Source organism: Camponotus floridanus, unplaced genomic scaffold, assembly GCF_003227725.1.
Source record: "Camponotus floridanus strain SB8 unplaced genomic scaffold, Cflo_v7.5 scaffold247, whole genome shotgun sequence".
Classification (NCBI taxonomy): Eukaryota; Metazoa; Arthropoda; class Insecta; order Hymenoptera; family Formicidae; genus Camponotus; species Camponotus floridanus.
This window is the reverse complement of record NW_020229378.1, coordinates 92,667-111,880: the sequence shown is the minus strand read 5'-3', so window position 1 is coordinate 111,880 and position 19,214 is coordinate 92,667. Positions and strand designations below refer to the sequence as shown.

At 40.5% G+C, this 19,214-nt stretch overlaps 1 protein-coding gene across 1 annotated transcript; it reads left to right on the top strand.

Moving 5' to 3' along the window:
- The first annotated feature begins 5,738 nt into the window (after positions 1-5,738).
- On the top strand, positions 5,739-17,956 carry LOC112638109 (glutamic acid-rich protein-like). Its single transcript, XM_025409167.1, has 4 exons — positions 5,739-6,095; positions 16,833-17,067; positions 17,431-17,780; positions 17,861-17,956. Exons 1-4 carry the CDS (start codon positions 5,739-5,741, stop codon positions 17,954-17,956), a joined length of 1,038 nt encoding a protein of 345 aa, XP_025264952.1.
- Positions 17,957-19,214: the final 1,258 nt, after the last annotated feature.

The window sequence follows — 19,214 nt, the reverse complement described above, 5'->3', positions numbered from 1 at the left end:
CATACGATATGGATTGACTTACGTCAACCACACTCCTGGCTGTACTCGACTGCATCCGAACAGCAAGTCACAATAAAATGCGATAAGCATCCTGATTATAAAAAAATAATCAGAAATACAGGTCGAATTATCCTACGCGACAATTGTAAAATGACATCAACAGACATAATATTACAGACTAAAACAATTACATATACTTCAGAAATCGAAGAATTTCAACTCGAATATAATATAACAATCTTTAAAAATAACAACTATACAAATGACAGACAAAAACTTAAAAACATAGTAAATAATCCAACAAAACTAAAGGAACTAAACAACAAATTAGAAAAGATAAATAAAGATTTGGATAATACCGAAAATAATTTCTTTAAACAAAAAACATTTATTTATCCAATGGCTTCCAGTGGAATAACCACTATAATTATTATAATACTAATAATATGGATAATTGTCCAATATAAAAAGGAGAAATCTAAAAAACCGACTGTTACAATAATAGACGAAACTGACAAACCATACGGAATGCCTAGACCAATATTAAAAAGAACTAAGAGCACACGATTTTAGAATAAATAAATTTAAGAAACGATTATAATGAATATTGTACACGGAAATATATTATATTTAAAATAAGAATAGGCATTTGTACATTTAGAAGATAGAAAAACTCCGTTTACAACCTCCGTTTTTCTTTTCCAACGAGAGAGGGATGTTATAATCCGAAAGATTATAACTTATTATTTCATTGATAATATTATAATACAATATAATAGAATATTCGCGAACCGCGCAAAACCGCCATCTCAGAGAACCACGCGTGAGAACGCTCGCCGGAAACGCGAAAACGCTAACGAAAGGATTCGACTTTGAACCTCCTTCGCTTGCACTTGGACTTTGGACGCCACAAAGAACCTCCATGACCATACATGGTCATGTCGCTAGGCGATCCCCTCCAAAACATCCCCAAAACCGAGGGAATAAAAGCCATTCACCGCGAATCCGCGGCGGACAGTCGTTAATAAAAAATCATACAACAAACGTTAGTAGTGCGAAACCAAGGGTTAACCGCTATACTACGCGACGAATCACCGACGAAATTGCTAAACACTCTAAAAGATAAAAACGAAGCGGAAAGGACGACAAAGAGAGGGCTCGAAAGAAACTGATTAATATACAATTATTAAAAAATAATAATATATTTAAGAGAAAGATTGTATATTTAAAATAAAGATTTTAAAAACGGCAACTAAGGATCCCGTAGTCTTTCTCCCGGCTACCCCACATCCCGTACTGCGCCGGGCACAACAAAATCAAAGGAAGTAAAATTAATATTTTTTTTAGGGACTGCCCGACCGTTTCTTTGTTAACAACGAGAGAGACTTGTTTTGATTTTCGAATTTTTTGTCACTGTTATGATCTTTAAAATTTTTCTCGCTTCCCCTATTGTTTGAACTTTTGAGTTTCTTTTTCTTTCCGCACAGTTATTATTTTTTTTTAACTTTTTTCCCCTACCGTATTATTTTGATATTTGAATTTCTTTCCCTTTTGCCCCTTTTTATTGTTTTGTTTTGCGAACTTTTTTTTTTCTCTACCGTATTATTTTGATATATTTTTGAATTTTATTTTCCTTCTACCGTATTGTCTTGACTTTTCCCCATCAGTGGATACAGAATTTAAATACCGGACAAGCGCGTCGACATTTGGCGGATCGAGGACTGAGCGCTCAGGGAATATTGCCGGTTTTGCGGGCGCGCCTCCTTAGATACGAGACACGTGGTAGCGGGGAAATCGAAGAGGAGGAAGACACGATGTCTCTGGAGGACCACGGGGGTGCGAGGGCGCGAGAAGTTCTGGGGGAGGGCGCCGCAACCGACCTGAGGAGTCCACTGCCCGTGTGGGGGCAAGACATAAAATTCGTCGATGTCGCGGGGGGAGATGCCGGATACCGTCCAACCCCGCGTGAACCTGCGGCCGCGCAAACCTCGAGTTCTCGTCCGGGGAGGGCTTCGACGGCGGAGGCCTACAACCTGATGAGAAAATGGAACCTCCATTTTCCGGGCAAACGGGATAACGACGCGGAAGCCTTCTTATTACGGATTAAAGAGGCCCGCGCGATAGTCCCCATCTCAGACGCCGACCTTTTTAAGTGCCTACCTCTCTTCCTGTCGGAAGTCGCGTTATATTGGGTACGATTGGAAAGCGGGAACTGGCGAGATTGGAACGATTTTGAGGCAGCATGGAGGGGGCGATTCGGGGACCCTGACTATCAATACGCGCTTCGCGATGAGATATTCAGGCGGACACAGGGGGAATACGAAACCGCGGCCGACTATTTAACGTGTTTACGAGCCTTGCTTAGTCGGATGACGCCCCCCTGGCCGTTGGAGGAACAGCTAAATTTCGCACACCGCAATATGCTACCGCGGCTGCAAATAGCCATCCGACAACAGGAGTTTAGAGACTTCGCGACTTTAGAATACCTGGCTACGCGCATCGAAAAAAGCCTCCAAGCCGAAAAACACTACCGACCTCCCTTACCGCCGGAATAATCAATCTTTCCGGATTTGGCCTACCACGCGCTGAAGGGTAAGGCCAAAAACGCCGCTACCGTTGCTATCGCCAACGCTATCGCCACAAAGAAAGAGAGGAAGAAATCCGCTAAAACCCCGAGCGCGAATACCGTATCCGCTGATACCGCTACCGCTGCCGCTGCCGCTACCGAACCATCGACAAGCGCTGCCGTCATCCCTAACCCCCCCAGTAACATAAAATGCTGGAATTATGATAAGACGGGTCATCGTGCGTGCGGGTGTACTGAACCGCTTCGAAAATATTGTTACCGCTGCGGAAAACGCGATGCTACCGTCCAGACCTGCCCGACCTGCTCGAGAAACGAGAACCGGAGCCAGTAGAGAGGGTCCCTACGACTCCGAGTCCCGAGAGCGAGACCCAAATTACCACGTCAGATACCTTGGGGAACGATACGTTACTCCATTCGTATGTCACCCTGGGGAGGGAAGAGTTGCCGTCGCTAAGATTTTTCAAAATTAAGATATACAATTGCACTCTCGCGGCCCTCGTGGACTCGGGGTCTAATCGTACTTTACTTAGTCGCGAAGGGATAAAGATCATCCGAGAATTAAGACTGGATACCGAGAAGGGAAGAGAGGTGCAAATAAGAACAGCGAACGGACAAATCGCAAGTATAAGGGAGGAGATTAAAATACCGTTAGAATTGGAAGATCAGTGCCGTGAAGTTACCGTAGCGTTGTTACCGAATTTAACCGTCCCGTGTATTTTAGGATTAGATTTTCTGACGAAATTCGGAATCATATTAGATTTTGCCACTAATGGATGGTATTTTGCCGAATCACCACACAGGAGATATCGTTTAGTGACCGAAAAAGATCCACGCGAGAATTCTTGTTGCAGGATATCGGAGTTAACTCCCGCACAGGAAAAGACGTTGGAAATTTTTTTACGGACGTTACCGCCAACATCGGATAATCCCGGGGTGACACTTACCGAACATAGGATAGACGTGGGTGACACCAATAAAACAACGCTGTTACTTAGTGTCGCCTAAGGTTCAGGAAGCTATACGAGCGGAGACCGATAAGATGCTTCAGGCAGGAATTATCGAACCGTCGTATAGCGAGTGGTCGAACCCCATAGTAATGGTGAAAAAACCAAACTGAAAGTACCGCTTTTGTTTAGATTTCCGGAGAGTTAATGGCGTATCAAAGAAAGACGCGTATCCGCTACCGAATATGAAAGGGATTCTTGACAAGTTACGTTCAGCTCGCTATATTTCTATTGTACCATCGATTTGAGTCAGGCTTACTTCCAGATAGCCAAGGAACCCTTAGCGAGCCATTGACGCGGCTTTTGAAAAAGGGAAAACGCTGGGAGTGGGGGGATGAGCAGGGTCGCGCTTTTGACCGGATCCGAGACCACCTAATTACCGCACCGACATTAGCCTGTCCAGACTTCGAGTTACCGTTTACTCTGCATACCGATGCGAGTTCTGTGGGATTAGGCGCGGTATTGACTCAGACAGTTGAGGACGAAGAACGAGTGATAGCATTTGCGAGTCGAGCCTTGTCAGATCCCGAAACCTGATATTCCGTTATCGAGCAGGAATGTTTAGCAGTCGTGTGGGCAATACAGAAATTTAGACCATACTTGAAGGGATACCGTTTTACCGTCATTACCGACCATAGTAGCTTACGTTGGCTCCATAATCTTAAGAATCCCACAGGGAGATTAGCAAGATGGGCGTTAGAATTATTGGAGTACGATTATGAGGTGGTTCACCGGAAGGGCGCCTTACACCATGTGCCCGATGCACTCTCCCGGATGTTCGAATCGGAAGCTACTGAGGATACCGTACCGGCCGCGACAAATTCCGTTCACGTGACTGCCACTATAGATACCGTAGACTTGGCAAACACTACCGACGAGTGATATAAAGTAAAAGATATAAGGAAGTAATGGCGACTCCCGAAAAATACACGCAGTGGAAAGTGATTGATAGGCGATTATATTTTCTCAGGCCGAAACGCGTAGTCTCGGAAATTGTGGAAGATTTAGACCGTTGGAAGTTAGTGATACCGCGAGAATATCGAAAGGAAGTGCTAAAAGAATCGCACAATACGCCGCAGGCAGGCCACTTGGGTACCGAAAAATCTTACCAACGGGTTGCCGTTTCCTATTTTTGGCCGAACTTATTGCGGGAAGTTACCGATTATATTCGACAGTGTGATACATGCCAGCGAACGAAAGTCGAGCAGGCAAGTCTCGCGGATCTCATGGGACGCCGTATCGCGGATGGACCATGGGCGGCAATAGCGGCCGACATTATAGGCCCGTTACCGCGAAGTAAGGCTAGATTGCACTACCTCCTGGTAATCCAAGACCTTTTTACGAAATGGGTAGAGTGCAAACCCTTAAGAGCCGCGACAGGTCCAAAAATTAGCGAGGCAATCGACGACCTGGTGATATCGCGATGGGGAGCTCCGAAATTCTTATTAACGGACAACGGCACTGAATTCGTGAATAAAATTATGAAGACGTTTGCCGAAGATCGGAAAATCACACACACCGTGCCTCCGTATCACCCACAGACTAATCCCGTAGAGCACGTAAATCAAATCCTAAAAATGATGATTATCGCGTTTATTAAAAAGGATCATCGGGAATGGGATGAACACATCGCGGATTTTCGATTCGCATATAATACCGCCTGTCATTCATCATTGGGAGCCTCTTCCGCCTTTCTGAATCTCGGACGGGAGTTGGAGCCGGTACACTCGTTGAGCCGACGCAGTCAAGAGGCTACCGCAATTGAACCGGGTGATACCGCAAAATGAGCAACCCGAATGAGGGAGATGCAAGCCCTAAGGGACTAGGTAATCGAGAATTTAGATAGGGCCTACGAGAGGCAAGCCGCACGGTATAACTTATGTAGGCGTAATAATGCGTTCAAGGTGGGAGATCTGGTACTGAAACGCCAGCACGTTTTGTCGTCGGCGGCTCAAAATATAGCCGCCAAACTAGCACACAAATTCCAGGGCCCGTTTAAGGTAGTGCGAGTGATCTCTCCGGTGGTCTACGAGTTGGGGCTACTGGATGGGTCGCCCGCCGGTAAAAGTCACATTCAAGATTTAAAACCATATCACCTTCCCGATACCGTTATTTAGATGCCGAAAAACGTGATGGACCGAAGGGTCATGCGGAAAATCTGGCGTGAGTTCTGGTCACGTCACCAGTCCGTTTGGGAGCACATCGAATTCAACGATGAGGGCTTCTGGACGGACCTGGAGGACGTGGCCAGGCAGGTCCGAGCAGCCCGCTGGACGACGGACGGGGCCGTGGTGCGGGAGTGGCCGTCCACGCAAAGCACCTCGGCACAGACGGCGCCCGGCCAGGGGATCGCGCGGGGGACACAGACCAACCTCCCCGAGTCAGCCAAAGGATCAACGCCGCGGGGGCGTACTTGGTCGCTCGAGCGCCCCGCAAAGCCAGAACCGAGCTGGCAACCTCCTGAGCCATCCGCGGGACACCTGCCGCAACGTCAGCCTTGCACGGTGGGATGCTGGAACTGCGGTTCTTTCCAGCACTCGTATGCGCGTTGCCTCTTGCCTCGCACCGGTAACTTCTGCTACGGGTGTGGGCAACAGGGGGTGACGTTGCGGGACTGCGGGCGCTGTGGGGCCGCATATCGGCGCACCGCTCCTTATACGGCAACGCGGGGACCGCGAGCACCCCGATCCCCTCCGCCAGCGCGAGATGCGTCGCCTCTCAGGGATGGGTGGCCCTGGAGGAGGGACGTGGGTGAGAGATGGACGGAGGGACCCCTCCTCCGTTAAAGACCTTCATGTTTTCTTTTGTTATAGAATTCTCTGGCTCTGTTTCCTTTTCTTTGGCTTCTTGCCTCTTTAAAATTTTTTTTTCTCTTTTTCTTCTTTTTTTTCTTTTTCTTTTCTTTTCTTTTGGTTGTTGTGTTTTTTTCCCAGTGTCTTTTCTTTGATTATACACCGTTTTGTATTTTTTTTATGATGTACCGTTTTGTATTTGGTTTCGTTTCTTTTTTTGTTGTTTTGTGGCAAATTAGTCAATCCTAAGGGGTTGGAATAAATGAGTTCCGCCAACTTGACGCCAAGTTTTGATCAGTCCCCATAACCGTCTCCTGATCCCTCGTCTCCTTTCGGTTACCGAGAGCGGGGATACGTGGGCGGAGATACCGCGGGGACGCGACAACTAAAGTCGAGAACGGACATTACGAGGAATTGGAAACGTGTGATGGACTGTCGAAGTGCGGATCCCTGAAAGAAGCCCGAAGGGAAAAGTAGCCGCCTCGTTGCAGGGAATGGAAGTGAGGCTGCCTGAGCGACAGTCGTCGGTGTGCCGGGTTCTGAAGCCCCTCGGCACCCGTCTGAGAGGGGGGAGTTGTGACGTGATACTTTTGAGCTCCGTCACGGCACCTCCGCCGATGAGAGAAAGCGAGCGCGGGATCGTCTCTCGCGCCTGAGGGGGGCCGATAATATTCCGATTAAATGTATTTTCCAGCCTAGTTTTAAGTTTTTTAAGTAGAGTGCGGCAGTCCGTGCGAGCGTGCGTTATCTCTATATGTACATGAAGATCCCGTAAGATACCGAGTGAAGAAGAAGATATGTGAGGATCCCGAATATACCGCAGAGGAGGGACTCAGAATGGACCAAAGGTTATCGCAGAAAAAAAGAGGTCAGAAATAAAAGACGGCGGAGAATCCGGACGGCAAAGCCACGAGCAACCTCCCAGGCGGCCGACTGGCAAGCGGAGGCGAAGCAGACGAGGATACGACCTGGCCAGCCGGTCCCGTCTAAGCTAACAAGAGCTAACGTTTGAGACGTCGTCATCAGATTCTGGACCCCTGTGGAAGGGCAACCGACCGTCAGCAGCCAAAATTTTGAAGGGGTGGAGAGACGACCCCTTCTCGCTAATTTTGGAGAAGGTGCGCGGAAAATCGGCGCTGGAATCGAGGGCCTCGCGGCCCATTCCGTTCTCGGCACTGTTCGGCGAATCGTGAACCTGTGTAGACGACCCTGAAGAACGACCTCGAGGAGACGATCGCCCGGAAGCCGCCGCCGAATACTGTAAGCCGTCACACGGGTAGCTATAAGATTTCTTTGTTTCCCGGGGGCAGCTGGTGTCGCGATTCGGTATACCGTCGCGGGGTGACGATTATACCGTACTAGCGTGTAAAAAGCCGATGAGCTTAGTTCGCGTATAATTGCCGGACGCCAGCTGACGCCGGGGTCACGAATTTGTCCCTCTCAGGGGGGGTTCGTGCCGACAGTCATACCGTACCGTATCGTACCGTTTCGTATCGTATCGTTTTGTATTTGGTTTTATCGTACGTGTCGTGCCGAATTGCAAGTCCCAGCGGGGCGTGAAATTCTGGTCGTTCCGTACCGCGTAAGGAAAGCGGGAATTGCGCGGAGATTTTCTTGGCGAGCCTGGGTTATCGTAGAATTCGAAAAGCTGCTCTGCAAAAAAATTGGCGAACTCTCCGCCGAGAGATATGTAACCGTTATTATTTGTTTGAAATTATATTGCTTCGAGTCAGTTGTTACTGAGGATAAAAGGTCGCGATAAGACCGTTGAATAGAGCACAATAATATCCGCATTAATGTCCTCGAGATTACCGTTGCAAACAGCCTCTAATAAATATTGAATGTATTGTCGCTCGCTATTACGGATTATTGTAAAGAAAACGTCGATGCGATTTATATCGAAATCTTTTGGGAGACGTGTGTCTAGGAAATTATACCGAAATTATACTTAATTATTCTCCTGTAATCGTTATCCGCTATTACCGAATATCAGCATTCTAATCTACTGTTAAAAAATCACACAAAGTTTGGTTCGATTTATATCGAAATTGTACACGAGAGGCTGGTGCCTCCGAGTATGTTTTGAAATCATACGTGTCTGCTATATTCTGATCGTAATTCGGATCTCACAATTGATTACCGCTGATAACCGCTGATTATTGTGTAGAATATTATTTAATTTATACCGAAATCTCTTAGCGAGGTTCGTGCCTCGTAGCGTGTTCTGAAATCTGGCGTAATCTTGTCTATCGAGTGTTATAGATTACCTCGCCGTTAATTATTAAGTGATTCTTCTTACCGTGATTCGAGAAAAATTATATTCGTTTTCATATCGTTTTCACCGTGTATTGTAGTCGCGCATTATGAATAGATTATTTCCGTTATGATTACATGTGACCTTCGCGTTATCCGTTATAAGTCTTAAGTCCTTTGTCTTCCAAATTCGTATTATCAGCTGTTTATACTCCGAGATTTATCTGTTCTTTCTTAGTTTGTTTTTTTTATCTACCGAATTTTATATATCATATTATTCTTGTCTCTGTGACATTGTTTACTCTGTATTTTAACTGTTTAATATATTTTAAATAATTGTAAGTAAGATTAACTCAGTGTCGATTATTTCTCTCTTCCACACATTATCTAACGTTCTCTCTCTATACAGGGTTTGTCAAAAGTGTGGAAACCCCTAAATAACTTTTGTAAAAATGAAAATATCAAAAAACGGTAAAACACGTATTTTGATATTTCAAAAAAGCTACCCTATGACATGGATACCGATCATCCCCCACCCTCTGGTACGCGGGGGTAAGAGGGGGGTTGAAAATTTTAAATTGGACTAGGGGTCGAGGTTCATTTGAAAGGTCTTTTCATAATAAACACACCCTTAAAATTTTAAGTCGCTACGACCCTCGCATTAAAAATGGCGGCCGTTCAAATTTCGAAATTTCATGCACTTAGTGTTATCCAGGATCAACTGCGTGGAAGTGGCATGAATTTGATCCCTTGTGTGTGTGTGTGCGCGCGCGCGCGTGTGGCTAAACAAGTGTGAATGTGTACATTGTGGTAATAGATTGCAGAACAGACTTGAAAACTGTCATCTCTCTTTAATGATTCAAAACCTTTTACTCTGTGTTTTAAAATAAATTTTACTCAGTGTGTTAAAGTAAATGCTGAAAGTGAGAGCTGAGAGTGGTTGCCATTTACTTCCTGACAATATGCCAATCTTTGATAGAATGCAGAAGTGGCTCTACGATTCGTTTCAAAAAGTATCAAATCTATTTCATCCCTTATTCGCTGTATCAATTCTTGGATGCTTTCAGGTTTTGTTTTGTACACCTCGGTCACCAGATCTAACTCCTCTTGATTATTATCTATGGGGATACCTGAAAAGTAAGGTATACAAAACAAAACGCTCATCGAACGGGAATAAACGATCATCGAACGACTGTCGAACGCCTGTCGAACGGCTATCGAATGGTTATCGAACGCCTATCGAACGGGAATAAATGTCCGCCGAACGGCTATCGAACCATAATTGAATGGTCATCGAATGAAAATGAACGACCATCGAACGGTTATCGAACAGAAATAAACGATCGTCGAACGGAAATGAACGACTGTTGAATGGAAATCAACGGCTATAAAACACAAAAGTACATATATTCTATTATCAATTATTTTAATGTATTAAAATGTAACACCATGAATCGAAATACAATATCTGTGGCAGCTGTGTCACGTACGAAAACGTACGGATACTGTGCACGTACAAAGATAAGGAAAAGGAAAGAAAGAAGAGAATAAGAAAGACGATAAAAATATATCGCATCATCAATTTGTTATAAATATGGATTCGAAGAATTATTATCATGATGTTTCAACCACCAATTATAAATCTTAAATACATTTTGTAAAGTGCAATTTTTTACATGATTTTCACAATGCATAGTATTCTTAACATTTAACTTATTTAAAGAAGCTATATCCTCATACTCTGCATCCAAAGTTTCGATAATAACATCGTTTTCTTGCATCATCACCTAGTATATCGGCCATTGTCGTTTTTCGTGCCCTTTAACATATACGAGGAGTGACGCATCATCTTCCTCTGTCGCATTCATCACTGCCGTCGTAATTAAACGTTTCGATTTCCAATATGAAACGTGTTCATCATCCCACGATAATCTATGCTGATTTTTAATCAGCCATAAAACCTGGTATCTCTCAGATTTTGTGAGCGCGTGCCATGGTACGAGACATGTAAAAATATAATGAAAGTATGGATTCTTTTCTCAGAACCGCAACATCTTTCCCGACAAAATTTCTCCCGATAATAAATCCTTGTAGATTCACAAACGTTGGTGCAGTCATGATGACAAGATTTGATCGCAGACTGATGTCGATCGTAAAACATTTCAATCTTTTATATTTTTCTTCATGTGCATTGGAGGGAAAAAATATCGTTATAATAAATAGTAACATCATTATTTTGATAAAATCGAATCTAAACTACATAATATACAATTGGATTTGATCAATCTTCTTTAAATTAGAACTGCTTAATCTTCTCTTTTTTAATGATTTGAATCGACAATAAAGAAAATCTCGAAATTCAATAATCTTAGACTTTCAGGGAATTATAGAGTGAATTGACTTATTCCTGCTATGAAATTATTATTTTTTTTTAGATTTACACATATAGTAGATTAATAGAATATATACTTATATGCAATTTACTATTTTTATAATATAATATAGCAAAATTAAAGTGATCAATTAGGCGTAGAAAGCTAAAGATCAATCAAAATCAATAATGTAGATTAGTTAATCAAAATATATATTAATAATTCATAATTACAAGCTCAAACAAAACCGATATAATATACCAATAGATATTAAAGATGTGTGCGGACGTTTCGACTTACTTTTAAGTCATCTTCAGTGCAAATTTTGTAACGAAGATAGAGCATTTTATAAAAAAGTTCGCAGAGAAAGAAAGCAGTAAAATTATATGCAGAAAGAATATAAACTAGTACTAATCTTAAAGGAGATACAACTCCAAATGCAACGGTTATTCATAGTTAATCGTAAACAGCTTACTAATCTTAAAGGAAATACAACTCCAGACGCAACGATTGTTCATAGTTAATTGTAAACAGCTTCCAATTATTTCCATATGAAGTGAAACCACTCTCGTTTGGGTTAATTGGCCCAAAGTTGAGTATGGTTTCTTAGAAAATCTGTAAGACCGTATAAAAATAAAAATAAAAGTAAATAGACTATAGGAAATTATTCAGCAATGTAAGTGTTTTTGAAGGGTCAATAATGATTGAAAATAAAATTAATAATATGTTTAGAAAAATAAATAATATTAAATAATAGAAATAAATAATATTAAATAATAGAAAAATAAATAAATAATAAAAAAGAAAGATAATGAGTCAATAGTATAAAACAATGACTGTCACTGGTATAAAAATCAAAAATATATGCAGTTCATTAACAATTAGATAATTAAAATAAGAAAATGAAAATCATAAAAAAGACAAAAAGTAAAATATAATTTTTATAATTAAACTTGCGCGGAATTTAAAAGTTTATATGGACATAAAAATCATTAAGATAAAAATAACTTACATTGAGGAACAAAGTTGAACAATTATGTTAACATTAAAAAAAAAAATTCTTCTGTATCACTTTCTCTTACGAAGGCAAGAATATAAATGACGAAAATAACATTAGTCATATAAATTTCTGTGTATGACCCTCAGACATTAGGAAGTTTATTTATTATATCGTTGTAAATGTCAGGAAAACATTCTGTATCCGTTTGTAAATTTAAACCGTTATGTTATCGTTTAATGCATAGCATTTCAGAAATTAACCTTTTGTTAAATAAAGGATTGTTAATAAAAGGATTCTTTATCTAATACCTTGACGTCATCCCATTTGAATTCATGATCAAAATTCAACCTATGTTCGATAATAACAGACTTATTAGTTGTACATCTATCAATATGTTTTTTATATTAATTTATTCTTGTAATTAACTTCTTGCCTGTCTGTCCGACATAGGATGCGTCGCAATTAAGGAAGCTTTTAAAATTAAAGATTAACGATTCATATAAAACTATTAAATATAATTACGATCACATTTATATCACTACACAACAATTACTGAATAGCATTCCTGAATTTATTTGTATTTCGTTTTTTAACAAACAGAGTGGGCCTTTATTTTCTTTTTATCATAATACATGTAGGATGTTCGATAGGAAGATTAAATCATGGAGAAACAAACGAATAGGTCTGACATTAAACCGATTCATTATGTTAGATCACTAAATGTACAAGAGATGTTTAATGATGAAATAACACTTGACCACCAAGATCATTATAATCATTCGTCTCCTCATCACGATAACAAAATCATTATTGATATTGAGCCGTCTTCATGTTCCGATTTTAAATACGATCTTTCTAATATTAATAATAAGTTTATTAACATATTATCAACTCAGGTTCCTGATAATGTCAAAAGTTTTCTACAATTAGGTGGAAATTTCAGCTTATCGGTAACAAATAAGACTAAACTAACAACTCATTTCATCATCAATTTTGAAAATAACCTTAGAAAACTTCCACCCGAGAAACGCATTGCGATCCGGAATAGGTCTACTCCGGAAGAGCGATGAGTGTGTAAGCGCGTGGCGAATGCTCCTCCCCTCCCCAATCAGCGCTTCGCCACGCGCCGCCATTATGTTACAGTCAGACTGCCTTCGCCGTGTGCTTCTAGCCACGCGCATTGACCGATCTTCTTTATTTAATTTTTTGTTAATTATTCCGACAATCACAAAACAATAGAAATTCTTCCTTCTTAATTTGAATCAATCTATCTCCTTACTTCGTAAAGATCAAAAATTCCCTGATACCCTGTATATGTCTAATAACATTATTATAAAAGAATTTTATATATCATATTATATTATACATACATATATATATATATATATATATATATATATATATATATATATACACATAGGGTGTCCCATTTTAATCCATCCAGTCGAATATCCCGAAAACCAAGTCCGAGAGAGAAAAATGTTTCAGACAAAAGTTGTATGGTTTCTAGGGGGACATAAGATGGTACCATTGGTTTGACCTTGAAGAGTTATTTGAAGGTCACATGAAGGTCACCTTCAATTTCTTAAATGGAACCTACATTTTCTCATTACATATTCTTGTAGCTTATCTCGAGAGCTTTCCAAAACACTATAATAAAATATTTTTTTATTGAGTACTTTTCGAGTTATGAGATTTGAAATCATTTCTTAATTTAACATAAACCGTAATATATCTGGTAAAATACTCATTTTTCGATTATCTTGCTTTAATACTTTTATGTACAAAATAATGAGAGAAATTAATTGGTGTAAAAAAAACACATAGTTGTTTCAAAGAAAAAATATGTAATTTGCAATTAACAATTACATATTTTTTCTTTGAAACAACTATATGTTTTTTTTACACCAATTGATTTCTCTCATTATTTTGTACATAAATGTATTAAGGTAAGATAATCGAAAAATGCATATTTTACTAGATATTTTATGGTTTATGCAAAATTAAGAAATGATTTCAAGCCTCATAACTTGGAAAGTACTCAATAAAAAAATATTTTATTATAATGTTTTGGAAAGCTCTCGAGATGAGCTACAAGAATATGTAATGAGAAAATGTAGGTTCCATTTAAGAAATTGAAGGTGACCTTCATGTGACTTTCAAATAACTCTTCAAGGTCAAACCAATGGTACCATCTTATGTCCCCCTAGAAACCATACAACTTTTGTCTGAAACATTTTTCTCTCTCGGACTTGGTTTTCGAGATATTCGACTGGATGGATTAAAATGGGACACCCTGTATATATTGCGACGTTTTTCTCCTTCTTTGTTCTAATTTTGGTCGGATAGAACGCCGTCAAACTCAGGGGGAATATATGATTTCCGCGCTCGGAGGAACAGGGATGAAAGGTGCTCACGCGAGCCGCGGCGGAGCGGAGGCAGTTCGATATCTCGATAAGTTGGGCGCCAGATGCGGTCTTTCACGCATCAGTTTTTCTACGAAACTTTTAAACAGCACGAAAGATGATAGCCTCCTTCGCCACGGGCTGACTAGCTCGCCTAACGGTAGAGGGGAGGGGTTCTTCGAGCGAGCCGATTAATTAATTCGATGCACGAGAGACACAGAAACGGATATCTATGACCACAGGGGACGAACATTCAAATAAATTACGCGAGTTTAACTAGACAATATAACAGATTTATTAATAAAGAAATAACAAATGAAAGAAAAATATAAAAGTCCAATCGAATGACAAATCAGATCGAAACGAGGTTCGCAATACTACGATTGACGACAACCAAAGGAAGTATAAAATACAATCGAAAATAACCGGAATAATGAGACGTGATTCACCGCAAATGTTCGCTCGAGATAACTAATCGAAAAGAAAGCTAAGACAGTATAATAGTGGTAAACCGAGTCAAATACGCAAGGCCTTATAATTACGGTAAACAGACTCGAATGCACGAAACTCTATTATTACGGAGACTAGAGAGAAGCGTACCGAATATTACAATTACTGAGAACTGAAAGAAATGCGTGAGCTCTTGCAATTACGAAGAACGGGAAGAAGCGCGCGAGCGCTTACGATTTCGGCGAACCGAACGAAGCGCGCTATTACAAGTACGCAGAATCGAAAGAAATACAAGATCTTATCTTAGAATTATCGAAAACGGAAATGCACGTTTGATACTTTATATTATTTAATTGCGGGACCAGAGATAACGCCAAGACGATGTAACCTACTGCAAGAACGGCAATCTCTGGTCGATCGGAACGCGGAATTCGCGTGTCGCAACGATAAGGCGTTCCCGCCGGTGCACACACGGCACGGCGGGTGTCGACAGCTTACGTCTCCGACAGCCGATTGTCCGCGGTCAGCGAGTCGCCAGAAAACAGAACGCACGTAGAGAGAGATGGTCGAGAATCGAGGCCCGTTCTGGTCGCGCAACTTCCGGTTCGCTGTCACAATTTCCAAGGTACTCACCAATTTGCCGCTCAGACTGTCGCGGAACTTTTCCCCTGGGGTGGCGGTCGACAGCACTTACAATCGGTCGGAGTCGCTCCACTCCGACCGGCGATAGCCTCGAGGTAAAAATTCTGCACTAACGCGCGTCACACGGATAACGGAGAGGCGAACGAGTATATCGGGTGAGACCGATCGACGGATCACTGTCACCCCTTGACCACGGTCGCACTCGACTTCTTTTCACTACCGCGAAATTTACGCAAACGAAACACTAATCGCGACCGGCCAGAGGGGTCGACTCGCGAGCCGTACCGGTGGACGACGTACAAATTTTCGAAATAAAACTCAAGATAGCCGGGTGACCTCACCGTTGAACTCGTCTCTCGTTGCTTCTGCCACGTCGTCTTTTTCCGTGCCGAGCGTTCGCGATACTCTCTCTTAAATTTCTTCGAAACTCTCGTAGAACAAGTCTCTCATTCTCTCGGAATCGCTCTATTTATCCTTAACTAATCGCCCCGCCCCCCATCGAGAGGGGTGATAGGCCCGTTCCCGCGCGCTCGAATTTTCAAGCGTGGCGCAAGGGCGCATCGTGCGCCCGCGGTCCCGCGCCTCCGACGGTCCGCTGTTCCGGCGCGTTTTTCAGCGCCAAGTGCTCGGGAAATCTCTCGTCGGGGTCGATCTTGGCGGCCTTCGTCCCTCTCCAGCGGAGGGCAGCGACTTTTCTGGAATTTTCCGAGAAGGTTTAGCCCCTTCTCGGGGTGCTTTCGGTGCCCGTCATTGCTGGCCGGCCCTGGGATGCTGGGCCGATGGACCGAAATTGTGCAAGGCTGCTCGAGTATCGCCGACCCTTGTTTTTCACGGCCACTGTTTTGATCGATGATGATTCGGCAAGGCCGCTTTTCTTATAGGCTTCCAGGTTGTTCCTCGGTATCGCCGCCGATGATTTATTGCTCCCGAAATCATACAATTTAGACAAATAGGATTAAGAATAAAGTTTTTGTTTATAAACGAACGCGCTCGCCTCTCTGAAAATTCCGGCGGGGCTCTCGATCTCTCGACCGGCGCGGCCGCTCGGCTCGCGTCACGCAGTCTTTTTGGCGGGTGGACGTCCGTCGTGACGGCAACGTCACAATATATATATATATATGTATATACATATCATAATTAAACATTTAAATTTTGTAAGATGTATTTAATTATACTTTCAGGATTTAAATACGTATCAGTGTACGTATTGATTGACTCATCTTTCATTTTTGATTTTGCATCACAAAATATAAATTTTTAAATGAAGACTAAGATAGACAAGAAAGCAAAGAAACAATTTCTGAGTGAGATTTCTCTTTCTATAAAGCCAAATCAGAAGCAAAAAACTGTTACTGAACCCAAGAAAAGTCCTAAAAGGATTAATCTTGTCGGTTTAGTACAAAATGGAAATTCTACTATGGGGAATATAGTGCAAATTCTCAAGAAAATGTACAAACAAAAAGAGAAACCGAAAATAAAACAAACTAATACAGGATCATTAACAGAGATAAAGACAGAAGAAACTAAATTACCTCTTACTAAGCTTAATGAAGAATCTGTTGGTAAAAAACAAAGGAAAAAGAATTAAAAAATTTGCAGATAAAACAAGTAAAGCGTGAGTTACGTAAGAAAGGAAAGAGGAGGCGTGTTCCATATGCTGCATTTATTTATTACACTTAGTACAAAAGAGATAGAGGCAAAAATAGAAGAAATCAAGAACAGGAAAGTGTTAGGAAAGAGGGCAAAGAGATTTTTGTCTGTACTTAATAGAAAGTTGAGATTAGAAAAATCAGCACTGGATAAATCAGAAAAATTAAATGTAATAGAAAAGAAAGGTAAGAAAAAAAATCAGCAAGTAGGTGCGTTTGTGAAAACTGAATCAGTCTCTAATAAGCATAATGAAGACAAAATAAAAATAAAAAAAGAACATGTCGAACATGAAACAATTAAATTCAAACAAGATGAGGATGATCAAAATGACAGCAATATTATGAAAACTAAAGATAATGATAAGGATGAAAGTGACGAAGATCAGAGTGATACTGAAACAGAAGAATCCACACACGATGCAAATGAACAATTGGATGATGAAAGTGAAGATGAAAAGGATGACGATGCTGAAGATGATGAAGAGGATGAAGATGATGAAGATGAAGAAGCAAATACTTCTAAAGTAAAAAAGGAAGATGAAAAAGAGCCAAAAACACAAGCTAAACAATTTTTGGAACATCACAAGAAAAATCGATGTTCTTTTTGTGGGCAATTTACCAACAGAGTAAGAGCACATATTTTTATTTTCTAATATTTTTACTGCTTAATTTCTTAGATAAATTTTAATAATGTTTTCATTAATAGTTAACAGCAGATGAACTCAAACAACATTTCTTAACCAAGGTTGACACTGTATCCAATGTTAGGATCTCAATTAAATCAGATATAAAAACACCCTGAGGATTTGCGTTTGTGAAGGTGACTAATAGTACAGATTTGGAGGTAAAAACATTTTGTCATATTCTTTATCATAATTTGTATATCATAAATATACAGCGTGTGTCAAAAGTTCCGGGACGGCTGGATAATTTGAAAAATACGCATCACAGAGGAAAATGACCTAGACAAAAGTTGTAGGATTTTTCCCGGGTAATCCGACGGTGACCTTAGATTTGACCTTGGATAGTCATTTGAAGGTCACATAAAGATTACCTTCAATTTCTTAAATGGAACCCCCTATTTTTCATTGCATATTCTTGTAGCTTATCTCGAGAGCTTTCCAAAACACTATAATTAAGTACCTTTTTATTAAGTACTTTTTGAGTTATAAGGCTTGAAATAATTTCTTAATTTTACATAAACCATAAAATATCTAGTAAACCATTCATTTTTCGATTATCTTACCTTCATACTTTTATGTACAAATTAATGAGAGGAATCAATTGGTGTAAAGAAAACACATAGTTGTTTCTAAGAAAAAATATGTAATTTGCAATTAACAATTCCATATTTTTTCTTAAAAACAACTGTATGTTTTCCTTACACCAATTGATTCCTCTCATTATTTTGTACATAAAAGTATGAAGGTAAGATAATCGAAAAATGAATGGTTTACTAGATATTTTATGGTTTATGTAAAATTAAGAAATTATTTCAAGCCTTATAACTCAAAAAGTACTTAATAAAAAGGTACTTAATTATAGTGTTTTGGAAAGCTCTCGAGATAAGCTACAAGAATATGCAATGAAAAATAGGGGGTTCCATTTAAGAAATTGAAGGTAATCTTTATGTGACCTTTAAATGACCATCCAAGGTCAAATCTAAGATCACCGTCGGATTGCCCGGGAAAAATCCTACAACTTTTGTCTAGGTCATTTTCCTCTGTGATGCGTATTTTTCAAATTATCCAGCCGTCCCGGAACTTTTGACACACGCTGTATATCATATTTCCTTATCATAATTTTTGCATTTTCAAAAGAAAGGACTCTCGCTACATCATACAATCATAAAAAAAGATTATTGTAAAACCCAATAAGAACAAAAAGACGAATGTTGGGAAAAACTTTGGATTTACTCTGGATTTAAAAAACTTTGGAATTATGAAAAAGAAGCCACAATCGTTTCAAAAAGCTAAAAAATTAACTAGTGTAAATTAGGGAAAAAAGAAACCATTAAAGAAAGAAAAACAATCTTAAAGATTAAGAAACATAATAAATAA